The sequence below is a fragment of the Onychomys torridus genome, chromosome 11 (assembly GCF_903995425.1).
Source record: "Onychomys torridus chromosome 11, mOncTor1.1, whole genome shotgun sequence".
Taxonomy (NCBI): domain Eukaryota; kingdom Metazoa; phylum Chordata; class Mammalia; order Rodentia; family Cricetidae; genus Onychomys; species Onychomys torridus.
This window is the reverse complement of record NC_050453.1, coordinates 43,779,232-43,804,559: the sequence shown is the minus strand read 5'-3', so window position 1 is coordinate 43,804,559 and position 25,328 is coordinate 43,779,232. Positions and strand designations below refer to the sequence as shown.

Sequence of the window (25,328 nt, the reverse complement as noted above, 5' to 3'; positions counted from 1 at the left end):
AACAAATGCACTAAACATGGTATTCCTCCATCCTGAGCCATTTCTCCTCTACTGTACAGCCATCAAAAGGACAAGGGTACCATGACCATAGCAGAGGTGAACGGCACCACCACAGCCACCAGTGTGCAAGACACTAGCAAGACAATCTTGTATCTCATATGAATTAAGTGTTTGAACACTCACATAGTCTTAGAAACTGCTGGACCCTCCAGTTTCTAATTCAGAATCATACTGCACAGAGACAAGAGAGGAACTCACCCCAAATACAGTCAAGAGGTGAGCTTGCCTAAGAACCCCAGAAGTCAGACCCTTGAGTCCAAACTCTTATCTTCCGTTTGGCTGGAGCACTTGGGAAGATCTCGATTCCTGCATTTTCCTCAAAGTGGCACGTTTCTGCAAGGTGCCAGGTGCTGTGCAGTTTGAGACATAACTTCACTATTGTAATTTTGTGTCCAGGCCATAAAAATGGTATATAGATGTTATACAGATGATAGCATCAATGTCTCCATGTTTCATAGATTTTTTAGATGACAAAATCAGATAGAATGACAAACCGTTTGGTGGTTCTCATTATATGATAGTGCATTCTGTTATTCTGTCATAACTTTATAGTACATTTTATCTCTTAAGATTTAAGTTAATTTGTTGGAAATATTATGCCCTTTGTGACCATTGTAAATTAGGGTTGCATCAATGCAAGAACACTAGCAAAAGCTCGACCACATGACAGGAATGCAGAGGGACTACATGAATTTGCAGAGGTGTCCTACACTCTTCATTCATACATGGAATCCATGCATGCATCACTACCCCTGGGGAGAGACCTTAACACGTCTTTGATGCAGTTACCTACCAGATGTTTGAAGCACATTAATAACACGACAACAAATACTACTGTAGGAAAAAGGCTGTATCCATGAATTGTTCTGAACACTTTACATCTGTAGCGGAGTCTTCCTGGTGACCTCCCCTTGGTCCTCTTGATTTCACAGAAGCCCCAGTGGGCAGCTCCACACAACGCCTGTGTTTCTCACAGTCTCCACCTTTTATAGGCAGGACAGCCAAGTACGCAGAGGTGTTAGTACCTCTGGGAGGCACATGTCCTGGACCAACACCCTACTTCCTACCCATCAGAGGGATACTTCTGAAACACATCCATGTGATTCCTTGGAGGACATCCAGTACGCTGAAACTTCATGCCAGCCGTAGAGGAAGCCCGCTCCGTGAGAGCCTGGCTTAACTTCGTGCCCTCCTGTGTCTCCCTCTCTCAAATGTGATGTCACTCTGCAAGTCATCCCGCCCACTGTATTACAGGAGATGCCACTAGATCTGTAATTTACCTTTGACCAGGTGATAGACGGCTGGGGAATCCCACTTGCTTTGCATGGTAAAGTGACTGGAATGCCTTCAATTGTGCTGAGCACCTGCTGTCCGTGCTGGATGGTTGGCAGAACTGGAGATGGAAGGAAGGCTGGCATCTGAACACCTTTTCTCCCATGTAGTATCACGTACTTACAAATGAACATTTTCAATATGTTCTTAAGGTTTATGAAAAGAGGCAACTTAGTGTAATCTTAGTGAGGGAATATATGGCAAAGGAATACAACAAGTACAATCTGCACAGATCTAATAAAAGCTTGAAACTGAGTGTGAAGGGATGTCTAACGTTGTGACCTCTCTAAATAAAACACAAAAGGACTGAATAAAATCCATTATTTCCTGAAAAATCAAGGTAGATTATACTCTAACGGTTACACACATATCTTGGGGACCCCTCTTTGGTTACTGTCCACTACCTGTTAAGCTTCAGTGAGCTGATATAAGCCACCTCCAAATAAATGAGCTGCTTAACCACTACTTAGTAAACATATCTGATGTCCACAAGAGCCACTCAGGGCTTTACTAAATTTAACTCATGAAAAGGAAGATTTCTGAAAAGGAATTTAGTAAAACTAGAGAGATGTTGAGAGTTTACCTTTAAAGTGATAAAGAGCAAGGCGACATTCTCCAGTTAAGAATAGCATGCCTTCCATTCCCTATGGTGGGACACCTTGCTCAGCCTTGATGCAGAGGGGAGGGGTTAGTCCTGCCTCAACATGCTAAGCTGGGCTTTGTTGACTCCCCATGGGAAGCCTTCCTCTCTCTGAGGAGTGGGTAGGGTGGAGGTGGTGAGTGGGAGGAGGAACTGTGGTTGGTATGTAAAATGAAAAAAAGAATTAAATTAAATAAAAAAAAAAGAATAGCATGCCTTTACCTTTAGGAAGCCAGAAAAAACTTAGCAGCATATGTATGAGCAGCCATGAAAGGCAAAGGAAAACCAAGAGCCTGCTCTGTTCCCTTTGTTCTTAGTCAGAACCAATAGACAACGAAATGACCAATACACAGTATCTTCAAAAATAACAATTGTGATGAAGGCTTCCATACACAAATGTTTTCTAACAAAACGGACACAATGAAAGTCTGTTGCATCCTGTGGGAAGATGAGACTAGAACTCTTCCCCAGAGCTCAATTGCTCACCACATTTTTTGCTTAAAGTCAGAATTTTCCAGAAATGTCATACTACCCTGGAATAGAAATTTGCTATTACAGAAGATACCACAGACCCCCACCCCCCACCCACTGCAAAAGCTCCTTGGAAGGCTGAAATGATGTGTCCTACGCACTCATACTTTCCTATGGCTGGCATTATAGTCTTTAGCTAATTTTGTCTTAAAGACTTGGCAGCAAGTATCCAGCTCTAAACGAGAACATCGAGCTACTCATGAAAGCAAGAAATTTAATTTCCAGGATCATGACAGAGTACGCAACTCTCAAATATGCTGTCAATTTGTGGCAACATAAGGGAATGTCATGTTTTTAAAGCCGTATTAAGTTAGACAGTAGTGAAGAAAAGTTGCAAATTTGGGTCAGTTTTGAAGCTTGATGACATCTGGGTAAGGAGAAGCAGCTTCTCTCCAGATCGTGAGTCTATGTAATCAATGTGACAATTAAATTTTGTTCTTTTCATCTGCATTTATATTTGATTCCTTCATGTTTTTTAATGTCTTCCTTATAGAACTAACCTCTCATAGTTATTCCCAAAAGCAGATATGACAAAGAAAGAACCAAGAGTTAACCTGAAGCAACAGCCTCTTAGCTTTTAATCAGTAAAATGTTGTGTGTCTCCGTAAACCAGGCCACTGGGTTGTCTGTCCTCTCGCCTCTCTGATACAGCAAACATGCAACTGATCCTATCCCCCGCCCCCTGCAAGTGAAAATCTGGGCTCTGCAGCCTTCTCACAACTGCTTAGGCAATGACTAGGGGGAAGGGGGAGATGACATGAGGGTGTCCCAATGCTGCATCCTGAAGGCAGTCCACAGCACCCTACAGGAAACCTGTGCTCTGTTCTTTAAAAACAGTCACACAATGGCATGCAGCCCGACACGCCTTTGTTATTTGAGGCGACAATGAAATTTAAATTATCTGAGGGTGTTTCTTTGAAACCTCTCATGAACATGTCAAGTGATGTCTGTGGCTATTGGCATAAAGCTGGAAGAGGTGGTCAAGCAGGATCCTATAGAAGGAGATGGTTTACAGTCACTGGAACTTTCAACAGACAAAACAAAATGTGTAAGCTGGTAGAGTTCCCAATTCATGTTATAAATAAAGACTGAGTAAATGAATGAAGAAACCAAGTATTCTCTGTCCCTTCCTCCCAAGACATTCATTTGTTGTATATAAATCTGTTTAATATTACATTATAAAAATAATACAGCAAGCTCTTAAAAACAAATATGAAATGTTAGGAAAATTGCTCAAACTATGCAGGTGTCCATTATTATTTGGATATTTTTTTTAAAGCCTGATCTTTGTGACAAGTAGAAAGAAAAAGGCTGCCTTTGCCTCTAGATTTTCTTATTTGTGACCTTTAAATTATTTAGCATGCAAAAAAGATTGTTTGGAACACATGACACATAAGATGACCTTTAGCAAAGCTTAGGTCATTTTTAACTCCAACACAGAGGGGTCATTAGTAAGGACATGCTTGAAAAAAAAAAAAAGAGGCAATTTAAGGCAATTTCGATGGTACAATAAGTTCAGCTTGCCTGAAATTAAAATTTATTTTTAAACATGATTTTCTGAGAGCTGAATTCACTTTTATCAATTAAGAAACCACATACAAAAGCCCTTGGCCAGACTTGGTTTGTGACTCCCTAAAATGTATTTTTGTGTACATAGGAAAGGGAAATCTGGAAACAGTATTAACAATGTAGAGCTTGTTCAAGAAATATAAAATAACAATTAGGAGAAAGCTCTCCTTCTCGTAATTAGAGAACCAGAGTTGTCTGATTAAAACCTATGAATCCTGTTTTGAACAAGGTTTGGAAACAATTATGTTGGGTCTCTCTTACCATGCACGGCCACAGAGGTTGTCTTGTTATTGGTTCCAGCAACATTACTGGCCACACAAGTATATTCGCCTCCATCCTGAAGCCGAACTCTTTCAATATGGAGACTCCCGTCGCTGCGCACAGTTATGTAAGGGTTTTGTACCAACTTTCAAAGGAATAATAAAAAAGTCATTTAGTTTTCATCAGAAAAGGCAAAATTTTGTCTAAGCAAAAATCAGATCTGTTTGTTTTTCTCAACTGAATTATTAAATGTATTATAGAGCAAATTGAGGTTTTTAGCTTCCTTAAGTTAAAAAAATGATCAGCATAAAATGTTCCTAAGAATTTATCAGTCATACTCAATCCTGATATTTCTCCAGAATTAGACCCACGATTTGCCATCAGAGCGTTATGCACATCCCTGAAAGGGGATAAAAGAGATACCACTGATCTGGTGTTTCTATTTGTTCTGCTGCTCAGGACTCACATTTCACTGGTAGTTTTTTCTTTTAGATGAAACTGCTCTTTCCAGGAAGGTTTCATCAACCATTAGCAAGCTCTTTGATATTTTGGTTCTGACACGTACACATTTATTTACACCAAGGGAAAGCAACTTCATCTTAGCACCCATCCCTACCAGCTGCCAGGCTCAAACAGCAGTGGACACAGAATGATGCAGAAATCATGCCAGAGAAGGCTGACAATATTTTAGCATACACGTGATTATTTCTAAACCTGTACCATTTTACATTAGTGCCCAGCTAGCTTCATCTCAAAGGGCATTTATTTGTCCACCAGGCATTCTTTTTTTCCTCACATTTTTATGTAAATATGAGTAAGCTTATAATTCCTCATATGGAGGCAATTCACTTCTAATGAGTACTCCTAGAAGACAGTGAGTCTAGATTCTCCAGAAAACAGAGGAAGTGGTCTGAACTACATGGAGTTCTGTCTCAGTAAAGTTCACATTTATGGAAATTTTTCATAGAACTGAAATGCTGCCCATATCCTTCCCTAATTAAAAATTATATACTGGCATTCAATAACATGCTAGGGATCTACCTTGCTAAAATAATCCATCGAAAAAGAAATTTAAAGCTCAACATAAAAAAGAGTAGTAAAAGAATATTAATATTTAAAGGAATACTACTATTTCATAATGTTCTACACAGAATGGTATAAAATATTTAAGTACTGAGCAAATATTATTAGCTTAAATTTTTTACATATTCTGAATGCAGTTTATTAGTAACATTAAATTTAATGTGAAATTATAAAAATTACACTACCAATTATTTCTTAAAAATTAAAACTTCAGATAATATGAATGGCATAAACATAGTAACAAAAAAGGAAAGGCCTTGGAGCCAGAGAGATGGATCAGCAGTTAAGAGCACTGCTCTTGCTGGGCGGCAATGGAGCATTTCTTTAATCCCAGCACTCAGGAGGCAGAGCCAGGCAGATCACTGTGAGTTCGAGGCCAGCCTGGTCTACGGAGCAAGATCCAGGACAGGCACCAAAACTACATGAAGAAACCTTGTCTCGAAAAAAAACAAACAAACAACAAAACAAAACAAAACAAAACAAACAAACAAAAAAGAGAGAGCACTGCTCTTGGAGAGGCAGTGGAGTTCGGTTCTCAAAACCCATGTAAGGTAGCTTCCAACTGCTTAGAAGTCTCTCTCCAGAGACCTGACACCTTCTTTTGGACTCTTACACACACACACACACACACACACACACACACACACACACACACACACACCAAATAAATAAATAGACAGACGAAAATTTTTTTTTCAAGAAGAGCTTTGGTATATACTTTTAAAACATGTTTACATGTTTATGGAATCAGGCTTTCAGTGTTTGTGATGTAATGCGTTCGTTCTTAGGAGAAAAATCAATAACAAGGCATATATTACCATGGCTGAGTTCTTCATCCACCGCCGTTCTGGGATGGGATTTCCCGCCAACAGCGTACAAGGCAGCGTTAGTTGCTGTCCCTCGATCACACTGGCCACAGAGGGGCTGATGCCAATAAGGGGGGCAACTACATCGAAGAAAGAACACTCAGCTTCATCCAAAAAGGGGTGGGGTGGGGTTATTATGAGCAAGGTGACTACAAATCATGTTGTTTGAAACTGGGGTTTTCAGGAACAGAAATTTAAAGTGAAAATGGAAAAGAGCTTGAATGTGCAAGGAACAGGTCCATCTAAGCAGAAGGAATCCGGGGAGCATAGGTGGTCCTGTAGAAATATCCAGAGGAAGGAGGAAAGCCTACATACAAAAGGCCAGCAAGGTCAAGGCAAGATGCTTGTAGCTACACATCAGGATGGAGAGTATCTGGGAGTACTTGTGAGTGGAGACACGGAATCATCAGAACCCACTCTCGTGCAAATAGCCAGAAACAGAAGAGACTAGGTACAGGAGGGACCATCAGGAGCCTGCCACAACAGCACAGGCAAGTTAAACCAAGGTGAATTTGCTGAGATGGAATAGTAAAGAAGCATGGTAAAATTATGCTTTCCTAGAATTTTAACAATTAGACAAAATATGAGAAATGACCACAAAATCTTTAATAGATACTACTCAAAAGGTATAGACAGATGAATGAAGACACACAGAAAATTCTATGAAACAGTATTAATGAGATACATACAGTAAAGTATTTAAAATCACATTTAAGACTGTAATAATTTGAACTATATAATACCAGGAAAAAAACAATTCCAAGGAATAGATGCAGATATATAAATTCAGCATGAGAATAAAGGAATGGTTTAACCTGTCAGATATGACTACTCAATAAAATATATTGAATCAAATACCTCACCACGTGGAAATAAGTTGTATTCTATTCTAACTTCACGACTCATAAACACAATTCTATGTGGACTGAAGTGATAAACTTAAGTCAAAAGCTATTAAAAACACAATTTGTTTGTGTGTGTGTGCACATGTGGTATGTGTGTGTGTGTGTGTGTGTGTGTGTGTGTGTGCGTGCACACACGCGCGCGCGCGCGCGCATGTGCATATTTTAAAATGACCAATAAAGTTATAGAAGATGAGGAGCCTGGAGCAGATGCTCTTTAAGTTATTTATAGTTGTAACATTGTATGAAATATGCCTTAGGGACACAGAGACACAAAGGTCTACCTGGTTTTAGAATAAATAAAAATTGCCACACACAAGGGATGACATCGTCAACATCAAAGAGGTCTGAAGCTTTTGAAGAACGTAGCCTCTAGAAAGCTAATTCATCTTACCAAGTCCTGTCACTGTTACGGTCGCTTGGGACTGTATTTTTCCAAACTGGTTTTCAGCTTCACAGATATACGTTCCTTTATCACTTGCCCACAAATCTAGAAAGAAGAACGCGTTTATTCATTCAGGGACATTATGAAACCTTGACAGTGCACCAGGGACGATGCTGAGATCTGTGACAGAAAGCACGTGAGCACCTTCTGGCCGCTCCCTTCTAGGGAAGGGGACAATGAACTCAGCCAAGCCTGCAGGGTAACAAACTCTCTATGAGCTTTATATGATGAGCTGTGGGAGCATTGATGGGAATGACTGGAAGATCATATGTGGGGGAGTTAGAAATTCACGGCGGAGTTGAGATCCCAAGTAAACTTTGAACAGCATCTGGACATAAAGTCTCAATGACATGACTGCCCAAATGTGGGCTGAGAAGGATGACACCAGCAAACATGCCAGATTGGACAGAGAAGAACCTATCAGGCCTCAACTGTACACAAAGAACTATTGGCAAGTGAGGAAAGCTGGGAACAGAAGAGGTTCCAGGGAAGAGCACACCAACTGGTTGTCTGGTGCCAAATATCCATATACGTAACATTATATGGCCTGAACAGGTTATATTTAGGAATATATATATACAATAAATTAGATTTAAAAAAGGAGGCCGTGAATTTGAGGGAGAGAGGAGAAGGATATATGGGGGTGGGGTGGAGGGAGGAAAGGGAAGGGAGAAATGTCATAATTTAATTATAAGCTCCAATTTTCTTAAAAAATTAAAAGGGCAGGTAGAAGACAGGAAGAGCCATCCAATCATGGTAAATGATAATCAAAAGCAGAGCTTGAAGAAAAGCAGGATCTGTTCAAAGAGTAGGAAGCTAGGCCACCCTGGGTACACTTACACTGTTTATAGGGGACATGGTTTAGTTGCCCCAGTAATGGACAGAAACTGTTTGCATTTAGGGAATAAAAAAACTAGAGAGATAATACACAGAGTAGATTCATAGAGAAATGGTGTCCCAAGTCTGGCAAGAATTATGAAGGGTCAACTAGAAATGTGTAGATTTGAAATATGTTTATAATCATGCAAGCCTAACCCCACATAAGGAGAAGACGTAGCTATTCAGTTGGCTGGACAAAACTACTAGATGCTATATTCTGTGCTGAACTCTGGGGTCCTCAGTGAAGGGGTATAAACTCACATGCATGCTGTAGAGATACCAAGTATCCACAGGTAAAAACACATCTTTGTAATACAATTTGCTTTTCCCATCCTTCTTTTTACAGCATGTTGGATATTGATGTAATTTTTATTATGTCATCAGAACAAATGCATAGAATTGTTTTCCAAGATCACAAAGAGCATCATGGAGGATGTGCAGCTAACGGCTGCATTGGGAGGAGTTGGGGTAGCGTTAGTAACAAGCTGGGAGGCATGATCAGGAGGATGAAGCCAAACCTTTAAGTGTAGTTCTTAGCTTGTAATCAATAATGAAACCAAAATAAGGCTTTCAAATACAGAAATGATTTTAATCTGATGAATATTGTAACCAAGCATGTCCAGTTTAATCTACTAGCAAAATATGAACATACATATTTGTACGTAATATAGCCTGTCCTGGTGGCACACAGTAGGCTGAGAAAAGAAGATCAAGGGTCAAAAGCCCTTCTGAGCTACCATACTGAATCTTAGTTTTAAAACAAGAAAAATAAAAAGCAAACTAAGTAAAAACAAAAAATACATATGTAAAAAACAATGTGTGTGTGTGTATATACACATGCATGCACACACACACACACACACACACACACACACACACACACACGCATGCACACACACGCGCACACATGCACACATGCACATCCTTTAACCTACTTGAAATAAAGAGAGCGCCTGTTCTCAGGTGGCTGATGGAACTAACTGAAAAGGGTCTTGAGAAAACTGGCATGCTGTCCAATCTTCGCCATTTGATCTTTGGCTCTGGATAACCCTGGACATAACAAGGTAATGTCACATTGGAGCCAATTTCCATGGACACATCAGAAGGTTCTTGTATGAACACTGGAGGTGCTGGAAGACACAAAACACAAAACGTCACTGGTTTGGACGGATTAAGAACAAACCTTATTAAGTTATCAACAGGTTGAATTTGAAACAAGTCATTATTCATAAAATATGGTAAATTTACCCAATAGTTATTCTGTCTAACATATGATAGATGCATTTTTTCTTTATGAATGGACATTTAGAATAGACACTCAGCTCTTGCCCTAAGGTTGTAGGTGATACAAAGATCATCTTAAAGAGAATTATTATAGAAATTTGTTTTCAATATGAGTATATGTTGTAGTGCTCAAACCTTATACTCTCCTAAGTTGGCTTTATAAGCCAATATGATATTTCTGGTGTTTTTCATGATCTCATTGGCTGGATTTTTTTGCGCGTGTGAACAGAACTATTTTGTTTATTTATTTATTTATCTATTTATTTATTTAAATCCCAAACAAAGTTTCCTTTTCCCCCCTCTTCCCAGTTGCCCACTCCCACCCCAACTATTCCTCCACTGTTTCCCTTCAGATACAGGTGGGTCTCCCATGGATACCAGCCAGCCATGGTATTTCAAGTCGCAGTGAGACTAGGCACCTCCTCTTATATTAAGGCTGGACGAGGCAATCCAGTAGGGGGAATGGGTCCCAAAAGCAGGCAACACAGTCAGAGTCAGCTCCCATTCCCACTGTTACGAGGCTCATGTGAAAACCAAGTTGCACCATTGTAACAGCTATGCAGAGGGCCTAGGTCAGTCCCTTGCAGGCTCCCTGGTTGTCAGTTCAGTCTCTGTGGGCCCCTGTGAGTGCAGGTTAGTTAGTTCTGTGGGTCTTCCTGACATCACTGGCTCCGACAATCCTTCCTCCCCCTCTTCTACAGGATTCCCTGAGCGCCACCTCATGTTTGGCAGTGGGTCTCTGCATCTGTTTCCATCAGTTGCTGGGTGAAGCTTCTCTGATGAGAGTCGGACTAGGCACCTGTCATGTTTATCTTTCTGGGTTTGGGTTACATCGCTCAGGATGATCTTTTCTAGTTTCATCTATTTGCCAGAAAATTTCCTGAAGTCGTTGTTTTTAGCAGATGAGTAATACTCCATTGTGTAAATGTATCACATTTTCTTTATCCATTCTTCAGTTGAGGGGTATCAAGGTTGCTTCTAGTTTGGGGCTTTTATGAATAAAGCTGCTGTGAACATAGCTGTGCAAGTGTCCATGTGGTGTGGTAGAGTGTTTTTTGGGTATATGCTTAGGAGTGGTATGTTGGCTGGATTTTTAAATGAATTTAATTTGTACCAAAGTATTTCTTTACTAATCCCAATCTGATACACCAACAGCATTTATTCCTGAATAATAATACTAAAGTGTACCAGTGTTTGGTACTGTATCCTTACTCCTTATATCTCACATTTTTAAGTCAGAAAAATTTAGTTTGAGAATCAATAATGTAAGTTAAAATAGCAGAACACATCTATTTGGTAAGAGAGAAGAGTAAGTACTTGGCATCTTGAGGAGAATTGAGACATATAAAGAATTCTATAGATTTATGTAATTCTAGTAACTAGGGAAACTGAGAGGAAGAGCTGGAAAAACATGAAGGGCACACTGAAGAAAATGCAGGACTGCAATACAGAAAGAATGCTGTTGGGAATCTCTCAGGGATGAGGCTCTCAGAAGCTTATGAATAACAATGCTTGAGACATCAGGTAAGAATAAATGTATGTGTTTCTGTTAGAAGCATTGGGAGAGACCAACTCATGTAAAGTTCTAAGAGATGGGACACTGAAAGCTAAGCATGTGCCCAGGTTTTTGATGGCAACACCTGCCATTTTCAGAGCCGAGTCTTCTGTCAAATGATTTCAGTTGTTTTCAGTCTTCAGGATGACCCCACCATGGTTTTATATATGAAAATCCTCAGTTGATTTGCTAAGTGTGACATGGAGTTGTGGCACAGCCATATCTGAACAGAAAGGCAGAAGTCAAAAAGACAGCACAGCTGCTTGACAAAGATCCAGCAGAGCTGAGCTGCATGATGGCCGCCATGACACCTTTGGTTTTCATCTCCACACATTGCATAATGGGACACTTTCAATACTTGTGCACTTTGGGCATATTAGATGGATGAAAACTTCCTTATGACTCATTTATGCCTTCTCCCAGGAGTATTGCTTCTAAGTTTCCCTAGGAAAGTCTTGAACATACTAGTCCCCCTGCTTTTAGGGAGATACCCTTATCTACTTGAAGGTCTTCCTTAATGCCTTGGAGGTTGTGACACATAAAGAAACCAGAGGTCTCTTCATGAGGCTATGATACATTCTTGAAACATCTGTCCCTGTGCTTACACAGGAACAAGATATTTAAAACAAAGTGAACTTAAAAAGGTCAACAAGATTTGGTAGGCTAGAGGAGTTGGCCACAGTTCAGATTATAAGCCTCTTTCCACTGTACACTCAGACAATTATGTGGCATACAACTCTGCCCTACATGGAGACATAGTGATGAGCAAAGTATGAAGTGGAAAGATGATAAAAGTATGAGATTCAGGACCTCCCTCTCTTAGATAAGTTAGCTCATATAGAATGACTATAATGACATATGATCAAGGAACAACAGAATGCCAGAATTAGACATATAGACAAAGTCTATAAAGATGTTAATGTGAAAATTGATTATATTATGCCAGAATTTGAATAATAACTACAGCAGCTTTGGCCTGAGGATTTTTCCTGGGCATTCTGACCACTAAGAGTTAATAATACACTGCTTGAGACATGGCAAAATGCCCAAGGTAATTGAAGATTTTGCTTTGGTCTAGTGTTCCTGAAGCAACCAAAGCAACCAGACTGAGAACAGGCTGTTGTATGCCTCTAGATTCTTAAAAATTAGGTTATGGGTTTAATGATTAAGAGTGATAACTCTGTTTATTAATGATGTCAAAACTTGAGGAAAAATGATTGGTAATGATAACTCTGTTCTGTCATAGTTTTTTAATGATGACTAAAAGATGAGCAAAAGGAAGTGAAACACATGTCCAAAAACAAAAATGATATGATCTATGTTTTGGAACATTATGGATGTATCCGTGCTTACTAAATTCTGTATAAATAAAGAAACACTGTAGCTGCTAGTCAGTCAGGCTGTAAGATTCTCCTGATCACCATGGCCTGGTTCACTTCCTTCTCCACTGGGGATGGCTCTCAGAAGAGTTAAATGAGGAAGATAGGGTTAAAAGCTAGTTTCCATGTCAGGCTCACAATCTTTTGTCATTTTATTGACCTATTCTTTTCTACGTGTTTTAATAACTATGCCTGGACATACTGGCTAGCAGTCTCATTTTAAAAAGATGAGGTAGAAATCGCTTCCTTCCTTCCTTCCTTCTCATCCCACATCTGCAGATTGGATGTGCAGCTGTCTTCCACCAGTGTTGGTGTTCTTATTTTAGCCTGGAATCGGCCACCTCTCACTCTGCAGCTTTGTTTCCATTACTTCCTACACTACACAAAGCCTGCCCTCTGGAAGTCAGGAATCCTTGCTCTTCTTCATGTAAGAGCTGACTTTTCTCATTGTAGAACTTGTGTTATCACCTCCCCTCCAAGGGTAATCTGATGCTGAAATACTGACAATCTTTTAACTCAGTTTTCAAAAGACACTTTGCAATCATGTCATCCCTAGTCATCATAAATGGGCATCATGGCTTCCCTCTTCCAGATTTAATACAACCCTCTCTATCAGACCCATTAAATTCTCCAAATACAAACGATCACTGGATTATCTGTTGCTTTGTTTTCCAGACAGCCTATGTTTACAACCATAGTTTTATTCTTTAACAGCAGCTAATATATTACATGATACATTGTGTGTGGCCAATGGACACTAGTGAAAGAATTATTGAGTCAGTGTGAAAAGCTATAGTAATAATTTAGACTTGGGTGTATGTGTACAAATGTTCACATGATGGAATACCTCAACCCAGTACATTTGAACTTGCACTTTTGAAAGAAACATGACAACCTGAAAAGCCCTCTTAGTTACAAAATGTAAGATGAAAACCTCAATTGAAAATATGCTCTAAGAAGAGAATGGTTTAGTATGTTTAGATTATTTTTTTCTTAATTCATATACATAGGAATTCAACTTAAAATGACAAACATTTTAAATAAAGTTAATAAAGTAACTCATTGTTTACTCATATCATTTCTAAATTTGGAATTTGGTTACATTTTTTCCTAGAGCAAATGTAGTTAATTAATCTTAAATATGAAGCTTGTGGGGCATGGTAATACACTCAAGAGGCAGAGGTAGAGGGATCCCTGTGAGTTCAAGACCAGAATTCTATGATAGTTTCAGGCCAGCCAGAGCTACATAATGAGAACCTGCCTCAAACAATAACAATAACAACAACAACAATAATAATAATAAATAATAATATTAAAAATATTCTAAAATTAAATATTTTCTAGAGAAAAGGAAATTAAGTCTAAAATCTCAATATGTGCTAGGCTTGTATTTGGGGAAGATAAATATAGCAATGGACAGAAAATAAATTTAAAAACAGTAAAAAAAAAAAAAGTGTTGGAATTTTGATGGGGATTGTATTGAATCTGTAGATTGCTTTTGGTAGAATGGCCATTTTTTACTATCTTAATCCTACTGATCCATGAGCATGGGATCTTTCCATCATCTAATATCTGTTTTAATTTTCTTCTTCAAAAACTTGAAGCTTTTCTCATATAGGTCATTTACTTGCTTAGTTAGAGTTACTCCAAGGTATTTTATATTTGTGGCTATTGTGGAGGGTGTTGTTTCCCTGATTTCTTTCTCAGCCCACTTGTCATATATATATATATATATATATATATATATATATATATATATATATATATGAGGGTTATTGATATTTTTGAATTAATCTTGTATCCAGCCATTTCACTGAAAGCATTTATCAGCTGTAGGAGTACCCTTGTAGAATGTTTGGGGTTGGTTATTTATACTACCCTATTACCTGCATATATCGACATTTTTACTTCTTCTTTGCCAATTTAGTCTCCTTGGTTTCCTTTAGTTGCCTTATTTGTCTATCTAGAACTCCAGTTATTATAGTGAATAGATATGGAGAAAGCAGACAGCCTTGTCTTGTTCCTGATTTTTGAGTTTCTCTCTTTACAGACCTTGAAAGAATAAGTCTCAACTTCATATAGACAACCAAAAACCCAGGATATCTAAAACAACCCTATACAATAAAAAAAAATTCAGGAGATATCATCATCCCTGATTTCAAGCTGTATTTACACACACACACACACACACACACACACACACACACACACACACACCTGTAGAAAGAACTGTAGTTTAAAAAAAGCATGGTATTGGCATTAAAACAGACACATTGATCAATGGAATTGAATCAAAGACCCAGACATTAATACATATGGACACTTGATTTTTGATAAAGAAGCCAGAAACATACAATGGAAAAAAGAAATTATCTTCAACAAATGGTGCTCGTCTAACTGGATGTCAGCATGTAGAAGAATGCAAATAGATTCATATCTATCACCCTGCACAAAACTCAAGTCCAAGTGGATCAAAGACCTCAACACAAAGCCAGATACACTGAACTTGATAGAAGAGAAGGTAGGGAATGTCCTTGAACACATTGGAACAGGAGACAACTTCCTGAACAGAATATCAGTGGTGCAGGCACTAAAACCAACAGCTAATATATGGGACCTCATAAAACTAAAAAACTTTTGTAAGGCTAAGAACACCATAATTTTTTGTCAATAGGACAAAAAAAAAGCAGCCCACAGAATGGGAAAAGATTTTCACCAACTCCACATCTGACAGAGGGCCAATATCCAAAGTATATAAAGAACTCAGGAAATTAGACATCTGTTAGGGACCAAGATGTCAGGAACCAAACATGAACCATGGAAAGTACTAGCTAGGCCAGAGAACAAGTCATAAGCCCACTGCCCCTTCCCAGAGCAGTAACCAGAGGCCCCCAAAGATAAGAGAACATCCCACAGTCAGGTGCCATGACAACCAAACGTAAAGAGCATTCCATGGTGAGGTAGCCTAGCAACAGAATAAACGGCCCCTGACCAGTTACCTTAGCCGACATCTTGCAGGTGCACGATCTGCCTCACACATCTTGCACCCCTTCTATGTTCTGCATGCCCCTTTTCCCCTTCCCTCCTTCCTGCCCCTTCCCCTCTTATGCTATATAAGCTTTGCGGAGTAAAATAAAATTGGCAGCTTGATCAGAATCTTGTCTTGCTGTCCGTCTCTCATGCCCTCTGTCCCTTTCATTCGCTCCCACAGGTGGGTTGCCCCCGTTGAAACCCTGCTGGCTGGGGCAGACATCAACAAACAAAATAATCCAATTTGAAAATGGGGTACAGTTCTAAACAGAGAATTCTCAACAGAGGAATCTCAAATGGTGGAAACACTTAAAGAAATGTTCAACATCCTTAGCCATCAAGGACATGAAAATCAAAACTTCAAGATTCTGAAATCTTACACCTGTCAGAATAGCTAAGATCAAAAACAGAAGAGATATCTCATGCTGGTGAGGATGTGGAGCAAGGGGAACACTCCTCTATTGCTGGTAGGAACACAAACTAGTAGTTACTATGGTAATCAATATGGCAGTTTCTCAGAAAATACCTCAAGACCCAATTTCACTCCTGGACATATATCCAAAAGTTGCTCCATCTTATCACAAGGACACTTGCTCAACTATGTTCATAGTAGCTTTATTCATAATAGCCAGAAACTGGAAACAACCTATATGCCCATCAATTGAAGAAAGGATAAAGAAAATGTGGTATATTTACACAACGTAGTATTATTCAGCTGTTAAAAACAATAACATCATGAATTTTGCAGGCAAGTGGATGGAACTTGAAAAAAAGTCATCCTGAGTGAGGTAACCCAGAACCAGAAAGACAGACATGGTATGTACTCATTTATAAGCGGATATTAGCTGTAAAGTAAAAGATAATCATTTTATAATCCACAGACACAGAGAGGGTAAGCAACAAGGAAGGCTTAAAGGGGGAACACAAGGATCTCTTTGGGAAGGGGAAAGAGAATAGATTCACAGGTAGACTGGGAGCAGATAGGGTTGGGAACAGGAGGGAGCAAGTGGTGGGGGAGGGAGAAAATACTAGGAGAAATGACTGGAATTGGGAGCCACTTCAGCAGCGAGGTGGAAACCTAGTGCAATAGAAACTCCATGGAATCTATGAGAGCAACTCTAACAAAGACTCCTAGTGATGGGGGACATGGATCAGCCATCCTCTGTAACCAGGCAAGGCCTCAAGTGGAGGGATTGGGATAGCAACCCAGACACAAAACCTTCCATGTACAATTTGTATGTGAAGTGTTCTGGGACCAGAGCTTAGCAGAATCCGCATCAAAAAGACAAGAGACTTCACTCAGAGAAGACTTCACTGATGGGAGACCCACTGCCAAACATTAGGCCAAGCTTGGGAAATCCTGAAGATGGGGAGGAGATAGCAGGAAAAGAGTAGGAGGAACCAGAAGGGTCGGGAAAACCGGAGAACATGACCCACAGAATCAATTGACTGGGACTCATGGGGACTCAGAGAGATCAAGGAGCCTGTAGGGGTCTCACCTAGGTCCTCTGCATATATGTTATGGTAAAGTAGCTTGGTATTCTTGTGGGACTCCTAACGGGGATGGTAACAGTTTTTGAGTCTTTTGCCTTCTTATGAGACCCTTTTCCTCCTACTGGGTTACCTTATCCAGACTTGATGTGACGGTATGTATCTGATTTTATTGTAACATATGATGCCATGTTTGGTTGATGTCCCTGGGGAGCCTGCTCTTTTCTGAGGGGAGATGGAGGGGGCATGGATCTGGGAAAGAAGGGAAGTGGGAGGGGAGACTGGAGGGAAGGGAGGTAGGGGAAATTGCAGTAGGCATGGACTATATGAGAGAAAAATTTTTTTAAAAATATAGAAGACCGAAATCCCCCAAGGAAGATTTCCTTTTATTGAAATGTTAAAATATAATTATCAACGAAAAGTGATACACTAGCATGTTCAGAAGTAATAGAGGAAGGGAATCTGGAGTCAGAAGAGAAAAGCAAACTCAAGTTACACTCACAAACCTAATCAAGATGGGAGAAGTCATGCATTGCAAAGCAGATTCTAGAAAAGCATCAGGCACAAGACATCAGAGCAGGGCACATAAGCACTGAATCTCAAAACAAGAGGGAAATGAGAACACCAGGCCTGAGAGAGCAGCCAACACAACATCCACCGCATACAAACTTCCAAAACGAAGCTAGCTGAGCCAAGAAGATTGAAATACTTCCTCCTCCTGACTATGGCCAACACAGCCTCCAAGTGAGGTGTTCTGGGTGAGTTGTGACTAGATTAGCGAAACTAGAGACCAGGAGGGCAGTAGTGACCGGCTGACAGTACACATGGCACTTTTCTAGAAGAGACAGTGTAACTTCAAAGGGTAAGAAGTTACAGAAAGGTTTCAAAGGGCAGTTCTGCTGTTTTTAGTCTGTGATCTTGGAAATGTCATTTCACCCCTCTCTCTGGTTTTAGTTTCTCAGAGAACATAAAGGAAAAACAGTATTTCATATTTCAGGTTGTCAAAAGAGATGATATTTACTAATAATGTAGCATGAAATAATTACCTCAACACTAACTGTATTAAACATGAAAATTACAGAGTTAACTTATTAGATCTTAGTGCTGGAGTTTGATATTTGCATCTGATTTCACTTTCGGTCCTTCATACAGTCTCTTAGGATAATGTTGGATCCCTGGTGATTCCTTAAACATCTGTGCAGCTCATTAAGATATGCTTGAGGGTGGGGGTAACACCACAGTGCTGTTTATTGTCCATAGAGATAACTATAGCTGTGCAGACTCATTGTTTTAAAAATATAGAAGTCATAAACCAATTTGCCATCTTGCTGTAAACACTATTCTGAATTATTTTCCTTGACTCCCAAGACAGTTAAATACATATTCCCTCTGTGGCAACTCTTACATTATGTCAGTCAGAGATTTTCTTTCCCCAAATGACTAGACACATTGCTTTGGTTCCACCAAACCACAAGACACAAAACCACAGTCTAAGACTCAAACCCTGTGTGGTGTGGAATGCTGAAAAAAAATTACTGCCAGGCCAACATTTTGTTTGATGTTTCCAATTCCCTCTTCTTCCAAATGACTTCACAAATCACTACCCCCTTTTCCAGGGATGAAAAGCATTGGTAACTTTCCCTGTTGACCTGAAATGTCTATAACTTTAAGTCATGATAATGAGAAACAGGGAAAAGGGTGCTCACTACAAGAAGCTCAAACTCAAGAACAGATTAAACAGTCCTTTTGTTATTTTTCATCTAGTATTGCTGCTGTGAGGTAATGGGTCCACAAACATAAGCTCAACGCCCAAATAGCTACATGATATGGATGAAAGCATGGCTTTGTTCTTAAGTCACAAGCAACTCAGAAATATGCCCAATAATTTTGGAACTCAGATGAATAATTTTATGCACTACTAAGCTTAGTATTTTTCTCTTAATTTGACTAAAAAGAGTCAAATTAAGACAATGAGTTTCATATTAAAGTCCAAAGTCTAATCTTGAGTATTGAGTCATTTTATGTAGGCATTCCAATATCATTTTTGAGACTCAAAGAAAGAAAATAATCATGACATACATGAAATTATACACAAGATATATGTTGCATTTAGCAATCACATAGGTAATAGTTAATATGCCAGTGTATATAAGTGATAACATCTCATTTTATCTTTCCAATTCACCTGTAAAGTAAATGTCATTTAATCTATAAAATAAGGAAAGCCAAGGGACAACCCATTTTCTCTCAAGTGCCTATTTTCTTAACCACTATATTAGTTCTGGAGAAAGTTTCAATCCATGGTGTGTTTTCATTTAAGACTCATACTGAAAATCACAATCATCTCTACAATCATGGTTTGTAGCATGTACACAGTACATCTGCTCCCATATGTAACCACGGTCTCTCATGAGCAGGTCAGTCTACTCACACCTTATGAGCTGCTCTAAGAAGGATATAATGAAGAATCTGAATATTATGGTACAGCAGAAGCACAATGGTGCCAATGTCAATATCATGTGCCAGCCATTAGCAATGGTCAATGTCACAGCAAGCAGATGACTCATTTCTGTTGATGGTTCATTCAGAGTGATCACTGGGATCAAAACTGAGAAGCTTGTTGCTTTAGAAGAGTCATGAATGGTGAGGATCTTGAATACAATGGAGCCAAATCAAAGTTCAGGTACACTCATTTAAAGAGTAACATATCAAAAGAAGATACTTGTGGGGAAGTTTCTGGTTATGGTTCATCTTCCCTGTCAACATAACTGGATTTTCAAGCACTTGGGTATGTCTGAGGATGTTTCCAGAGGGGTATACCTGAGGAGGTAAGACCTATCCTGAAGGTGCATGGCACTGTCATGTGGACTTGGGTCTCAGACTCAACAGAAAGGGACAAAGCAAGCTCAGTGCTAGGACTTATCTGTTGCTACTTCCTGACCACAGACACTCTGAGATCAGCCACCTCATCACTCCTTCTGCTGTGTCTCTTCTGCTGTAATAAACTATGGATGCTCAAACTGGAAGAAATGAACCCATTCTACCATCAGATATTTTTTCAAGTTTTTTGTCATAGTAATGAGAAAAGTCACTAACGTATCACCACAAGACACCAAGAACAGATATCACTAGCCTTTATATATGGTGCATTGCTGGACAGTAGAGAGGATCTAGAAAATGAAGAAGCAGAAAAATGATTAAGAAGGAAACAGTCAGTAAGCAAGGAGTATGTATGTGATACTCAGACTTTCTCAACCATTGGTAATGTTTCTAAGGGATCACTATTTTATTACTAGGAAAAGTTACTGAGGCCATTTCTCTGCCCCTATAGAGCTAGAACGTGTAAAAGAATGCTGTGTAAATATAAAACATCTCCATGGGAAGCAGGGAGAGACAGAACAGGAAGGTGCCAAGAATTGGAACTTTACCCTTACTGTGTTTCTTAAAAACAAGAATTATGTATCTAATGGCCTCCCTTACTTGAGTCTTATATTTCCAAAATCATTAGTATAGTTGAAAATCTTCCAGGAGAATCAGAGACCCCCTCCACCCAACAGTTCCAAGCTTATTTCCAAGGTATTTATCTTAATAATAACATAGTTCAGTTATTGTTAAAACACCATCCTGGACATTTTGCACCACTCTGGACCATTTACAGTATTCTATATTAAAATTTCAGGGCATATTCAGCAAGAATGAATAGTGTTCAGCAGAGAACTAAGGGCAAAAGACCAGGATCACAACAGGTCTCAGGAGGGAAGAAAATTATTTTCCATGAAACAAAATATCAAGCACTAAGGACCATAATTTTCACTTAAAGGCTTAAGATAATGGAACTAAAATGGTTTGTAAAAGATTCATTTCTTTTCACTTGTGTTTAAAAAAGCAGTTTGAGCATGACAAAAAAGTTCTTGTACATAATATACAGAAAAGAAAATATACTTTAATGATATTCTATACTTATAAGTTTGAAGAGATGTAAATATTTAATTATCTGTGAAAATTAAGCTGCCACATCGTTTTCCATGACAAACAAGTTCTGTTTTACTTTTAGTTTCACCACACTGTGTAGAGAATGTTTTTCGTTGTTCGTTGTTTTTCTAAAGAGATGTGAAATAGATGATGAAGTGAGAACCAAACTTCCTGAGAACACAAATACAGTTGTCATGCACACGCTGCATCTTCCATGGTGACTGACATTCATTTGTAGTTGGTACTTTATTTCAGACACCGGGGAGTAACTCCTAGTGGATTTTTGAAACTAAAACAAAAGACTAATCTGTTACCTTTGCTGTCATCAACATCTCTAGATGATGGTCCAGGGCCAAACTCTACTTTCTGGCCTCCAGATGTTAATAATTGGGAGTCTGATGGCAAAATGGATGACTACTGACAGAAAAATGGCAATAGATGACACATATGGGCGACGCCTACAGTCTCTGGGGTCAGATAACTTGCAGTCAAATACCCAGGCTCTGCCCCTCCCTAGCCTTGCAGCTCTGGTCAAGTGGCTCAGCTTATAGAAGCTCTGTGTTCTTATATTTGTACAAGACATACGATAGCATCTCCTCTTAATAGGGTTGAGAAAGTTTAATGGGATATCCCATAAAACATTCTTGGCACAATGAATGGTGCATTGAAAGCTCCTAGGAACTGCTAGCCACTGTTATGATGTTAGTCATCTGAAATGCCCATGCTGGATTTGCCATTCTGACAACTATTTAGACCAAATTGTTTCACAGTTGATCAACATGGAAAATAACAACTCAGTGCCAGAAAAAAAAAAATGCAACCCATGGACATGAAAGCTTACAGCCTACATCCAGAGTTAGTCTGCCTGTTGCTCTTCCAGCATCATTGATGGCTGCACAGGTATAATCACCAGCATCCAGATCTTGTGTTCCTTGAATCTTCAAAAGTCCCATGAGAGGGTCAGTAGTGAGGAATGGTGAGGGCCTCAATTCAAGATCTCCTAAATCAAAACAATGGGAAGAACATTAAATACAGAAAATTTTACCTGGTTTACACTGCCACTGATATGATTTTGAAATTTCTGAATAAGGATGATTGCAATGTTTCAAATTCCAGTTGCACAACAGAGATGCTTTACTTTCTGTGGTCTAGAACCTGGACCTGTAATGAACTGTGTACAGCTGCTTCCTCCATTGATCGACATCCAAATAAGATTGGGTTCTTGGGAGCTACATGGAAAGCTAGGGCAGGCTTGAAACCTGAGCAGTGGCTTTGCTCAGTAAAAGTGGAGCTAGGAAGGTGGGGGCTGATGAGAGGCTTCTATTGTCATTGTGGCATGAGGCATTCAGTGATCTTGGAAGTGCCTGAGGTATCAAAGGTATTAGCTTGACTCTTTATCGAATGGCATCAGTTATCGTTTGTCCTGTGATAAGTCTAAACTGGCTGAGAAATTCATATTTCTCAGGCCAAGGAAGAGGGCTGATTGGAAAGGGCAGGGGAAAGTTTGCTGAGAGAAAGAATAGAGTTTTTATTAGTCTCTTGGGTTTCCTCAGCCAAAATCTCATTCATTAAAAATTTGAATTAGGAGTAATAGTGTGTTTGGAGGAAGCGGATAGGGATCTCAATGCAAGGACAGGATGAACCAAGAAAGACTAGTTACATCTGGATCGCCTCGATATGTGGTATGTCCTAACAGAGCCTCTGACCCTCCAAGCACCACTTCTTATAGAAGGAGATAATACCTCAAAGAGTCATAAGGAAGATTATGCATGCATCTCCTTTGCTTTCCATATTCCAAATGGTCTCCTAGCCAAAGAATGAAAATAACTACAATGACCAGTAGATTTAAAAAGCACATAGCATTGGATATATAATGCCACCTAGTGCATTTTTTTTTTGTTTCATTTGTTGTATTAAGGATGATACAAAGGAGGATCTAAAAATCCCTCAGGAGGTTTGGTGGCCCATGATCTTAGGGTTTAATGGCATTCCCCAAATCTGAAAGATACTTTCTAAAATGTCACATATCAGTCATGTACCCTGGAACTGAGGATCACATACACAACTCCCTGCTTCCAATAGGCAAAGAGCCCAAGAGCAAATAGCTCTCTAAAAGGATGCTACAAACAGCACCAACCAATGAGATGTAGCAACATGTAGACAATTCTCTTTTGTTTCTATAATTTTCTGAAGAGATGATGTCAAAGAACCTCTAAATTTGAAAACAACAAAATTTCAATAAGTAAGCAACTGTCAGTGCCTCAAACAAAGAATTTTCCAGAATTCCAATATTTCAACCCCCTAGGCAGCCTTACACTTGCTACTACATACTCTACTCGCAAATGAGAGAGAGACGCAGCAAAAACTTTGTCTGAGTGCCTCTGGGAGATTTGAATAAACAAAAGCAGATGATGTTGACATAACTATCCTCCTACCAGAGGAGGATGCAGTGTGACCTCACTGTTCTTCAAGCGTTAGAATGTTTGGACTAAGATGCATTTAGAATTTTGTAATTTACTTCTTGCTTTTAGCTTATTCCTGTATGTCAAAAGACACCATCTGTGTCAGAAGATGAAATAAAGACCTTGTACTGGCAGCTTTTGTTCCAAGTAATAAGGTTGAAGGGATGGTAGTCACAAAGAAAGAAAAAAGAAAGAAAGAAAGAAAGAAAGAAAGAAAGAAAGAAAGAAAGAAAGAAAGAAAGAAAGAGGAGGGGAGGAAGGAAGGAAGGAAAGAAGGAAGGAAAAAGAAAGAAGAAATTGGAAAGCACAAGTCCAATCAAGATTGTAATTTGATCACATTTTGATAGTCTTCCTTCTCTTGATTTCAACTAAAAATTATTCATCAAATTATTAAGAAGCCAGAGAAATACAGACAGAGTTCTTCTCAGATGGAGTTGTGATTGGGATTATTTAATTTTAATATTAAATACAATTAGAAGAACATCGTACTTGGTAAGATAATGAACTTTCAATCATCTGTTCTAGGATTTTACAATCATCATTACTGAGGAAGATACTCCCATTGCTATCATCTCAATTCAATTCTGGACCCTGTGGATGTAAAGTTTAACACTAGCACTTTGCAAATAGTTGATGGTAGTTAACGTGTATTTAATATTTCAAAAATCAAATTGGGAAGTTTAAAAATATGCACATAACTTATTTTATTTAAAACTCATGATATATTCTTGCATAGTAAATACATTTTATAAAAATAATATTTTCCCAAACCAGAAAAAATTAGTAAGAAAAGCGGCATTGTTTTACATTTTTGTGAATTTCCACAGTGTCTGATGTCCAGCTTAATAGAAGACAGCTGAGTGTTCATACTTGCTTCTGCCTTCTCTTTATTGAATACCATACATCATGTAGCCTCCAGAAACTCCACTACTCACTCGGAAGACAATGAAAGTAAAGAGCCAAATAACATTTCAGTGTTATTATGAAAATAATTTGGAGCATGTGGATCCCTTCAAAGAATAGTGAGGAACCCCCAGAGATTTCAAACTACATTTGAGAACCATCAATCTCAATAAATAAATCCAATTTTATATTTTACCACAAATATCCTTTTCATAAGATTTTAATAGTGTCCCTGATTTTCCCTTAAAACCACTTCATACTATTCATTTCTAGCAACAAAAGGCCTAAAGTCTTGGAGGGTACTTTGCCTCATGGGATTTCTTTTCTCCAATGGTCTGAATGAGATTTAAAAAAAAAAAACAAAAAACAAAAAACCACTACCTTATTCAAGCAGAATTGCCTAAGAAATGCATTTAAGGAAAAGTTATTCTGAGGGTAAGGCAGGAACTCTTCTACTCCTATGGTTCCTATGAGGTCAGATTTCCTGACCTCTCTATCACCTTGTCCCCAGGACACAAGAGCCCCCCTGCCTCCGACTCTTCATGTTAGAGGCCAGTCTGCATGAGGAAAGCTTTGGATTCTAGTTTTCTCCCAGTGATGCTGACCTCTTATGCAATAAACTGCCCACCTGTGGCTGGGAGGGTGAGCTGGCCTGACCCGGCGTTCAGGGAAGTGCGTTGTTCA

The 25,328-nt window shown here is 39.0% G+C and overlaps 1 protein-coding gene across 1 annotated transcript in view; it reads right to left on the bottom strand.

Annotated features, from left to right (window-relative positions):
• The window catches only part of Hmcn1 (hemicentin 1), a 439,960-nt gene that overhangs the window by 200,853 nt on the left and 213,779 nt on the right, over positions 1 to 25,328 (bottom strand). Inside the window, exons 15-20 of the mRNA XM_036202400.1 lie at positions 22,121 to 22,279; positions 9,504 to 9,698; positions 7,639 to 7,734; positions 6,295 to 6,422; positions 4,394 to 4,538; positions 1,341 to 1,453 (exon numbers count right to left, since the gene is read on the bottom strand). Of these exons, the coding sequence (XP_036058293.1) occupies positions 1,341 to 1,453; positions 4,394 to 4,538; positions 6,295 to 6,422; positions 7,639 to 7,734; positions 9,504 to 9,698; positions 22,121 to 22,279 (836 nt within the window). The remainder of the gene's footprint in view (positions 1 to 1,340; positions 1,454 to 4,393; positions 4,539 to 6,294; positions 6,423 to 7,638; positions 7,735 to 9,503; positions 9,699 to 22,120; positions 22,280 to 25,328) is intronic.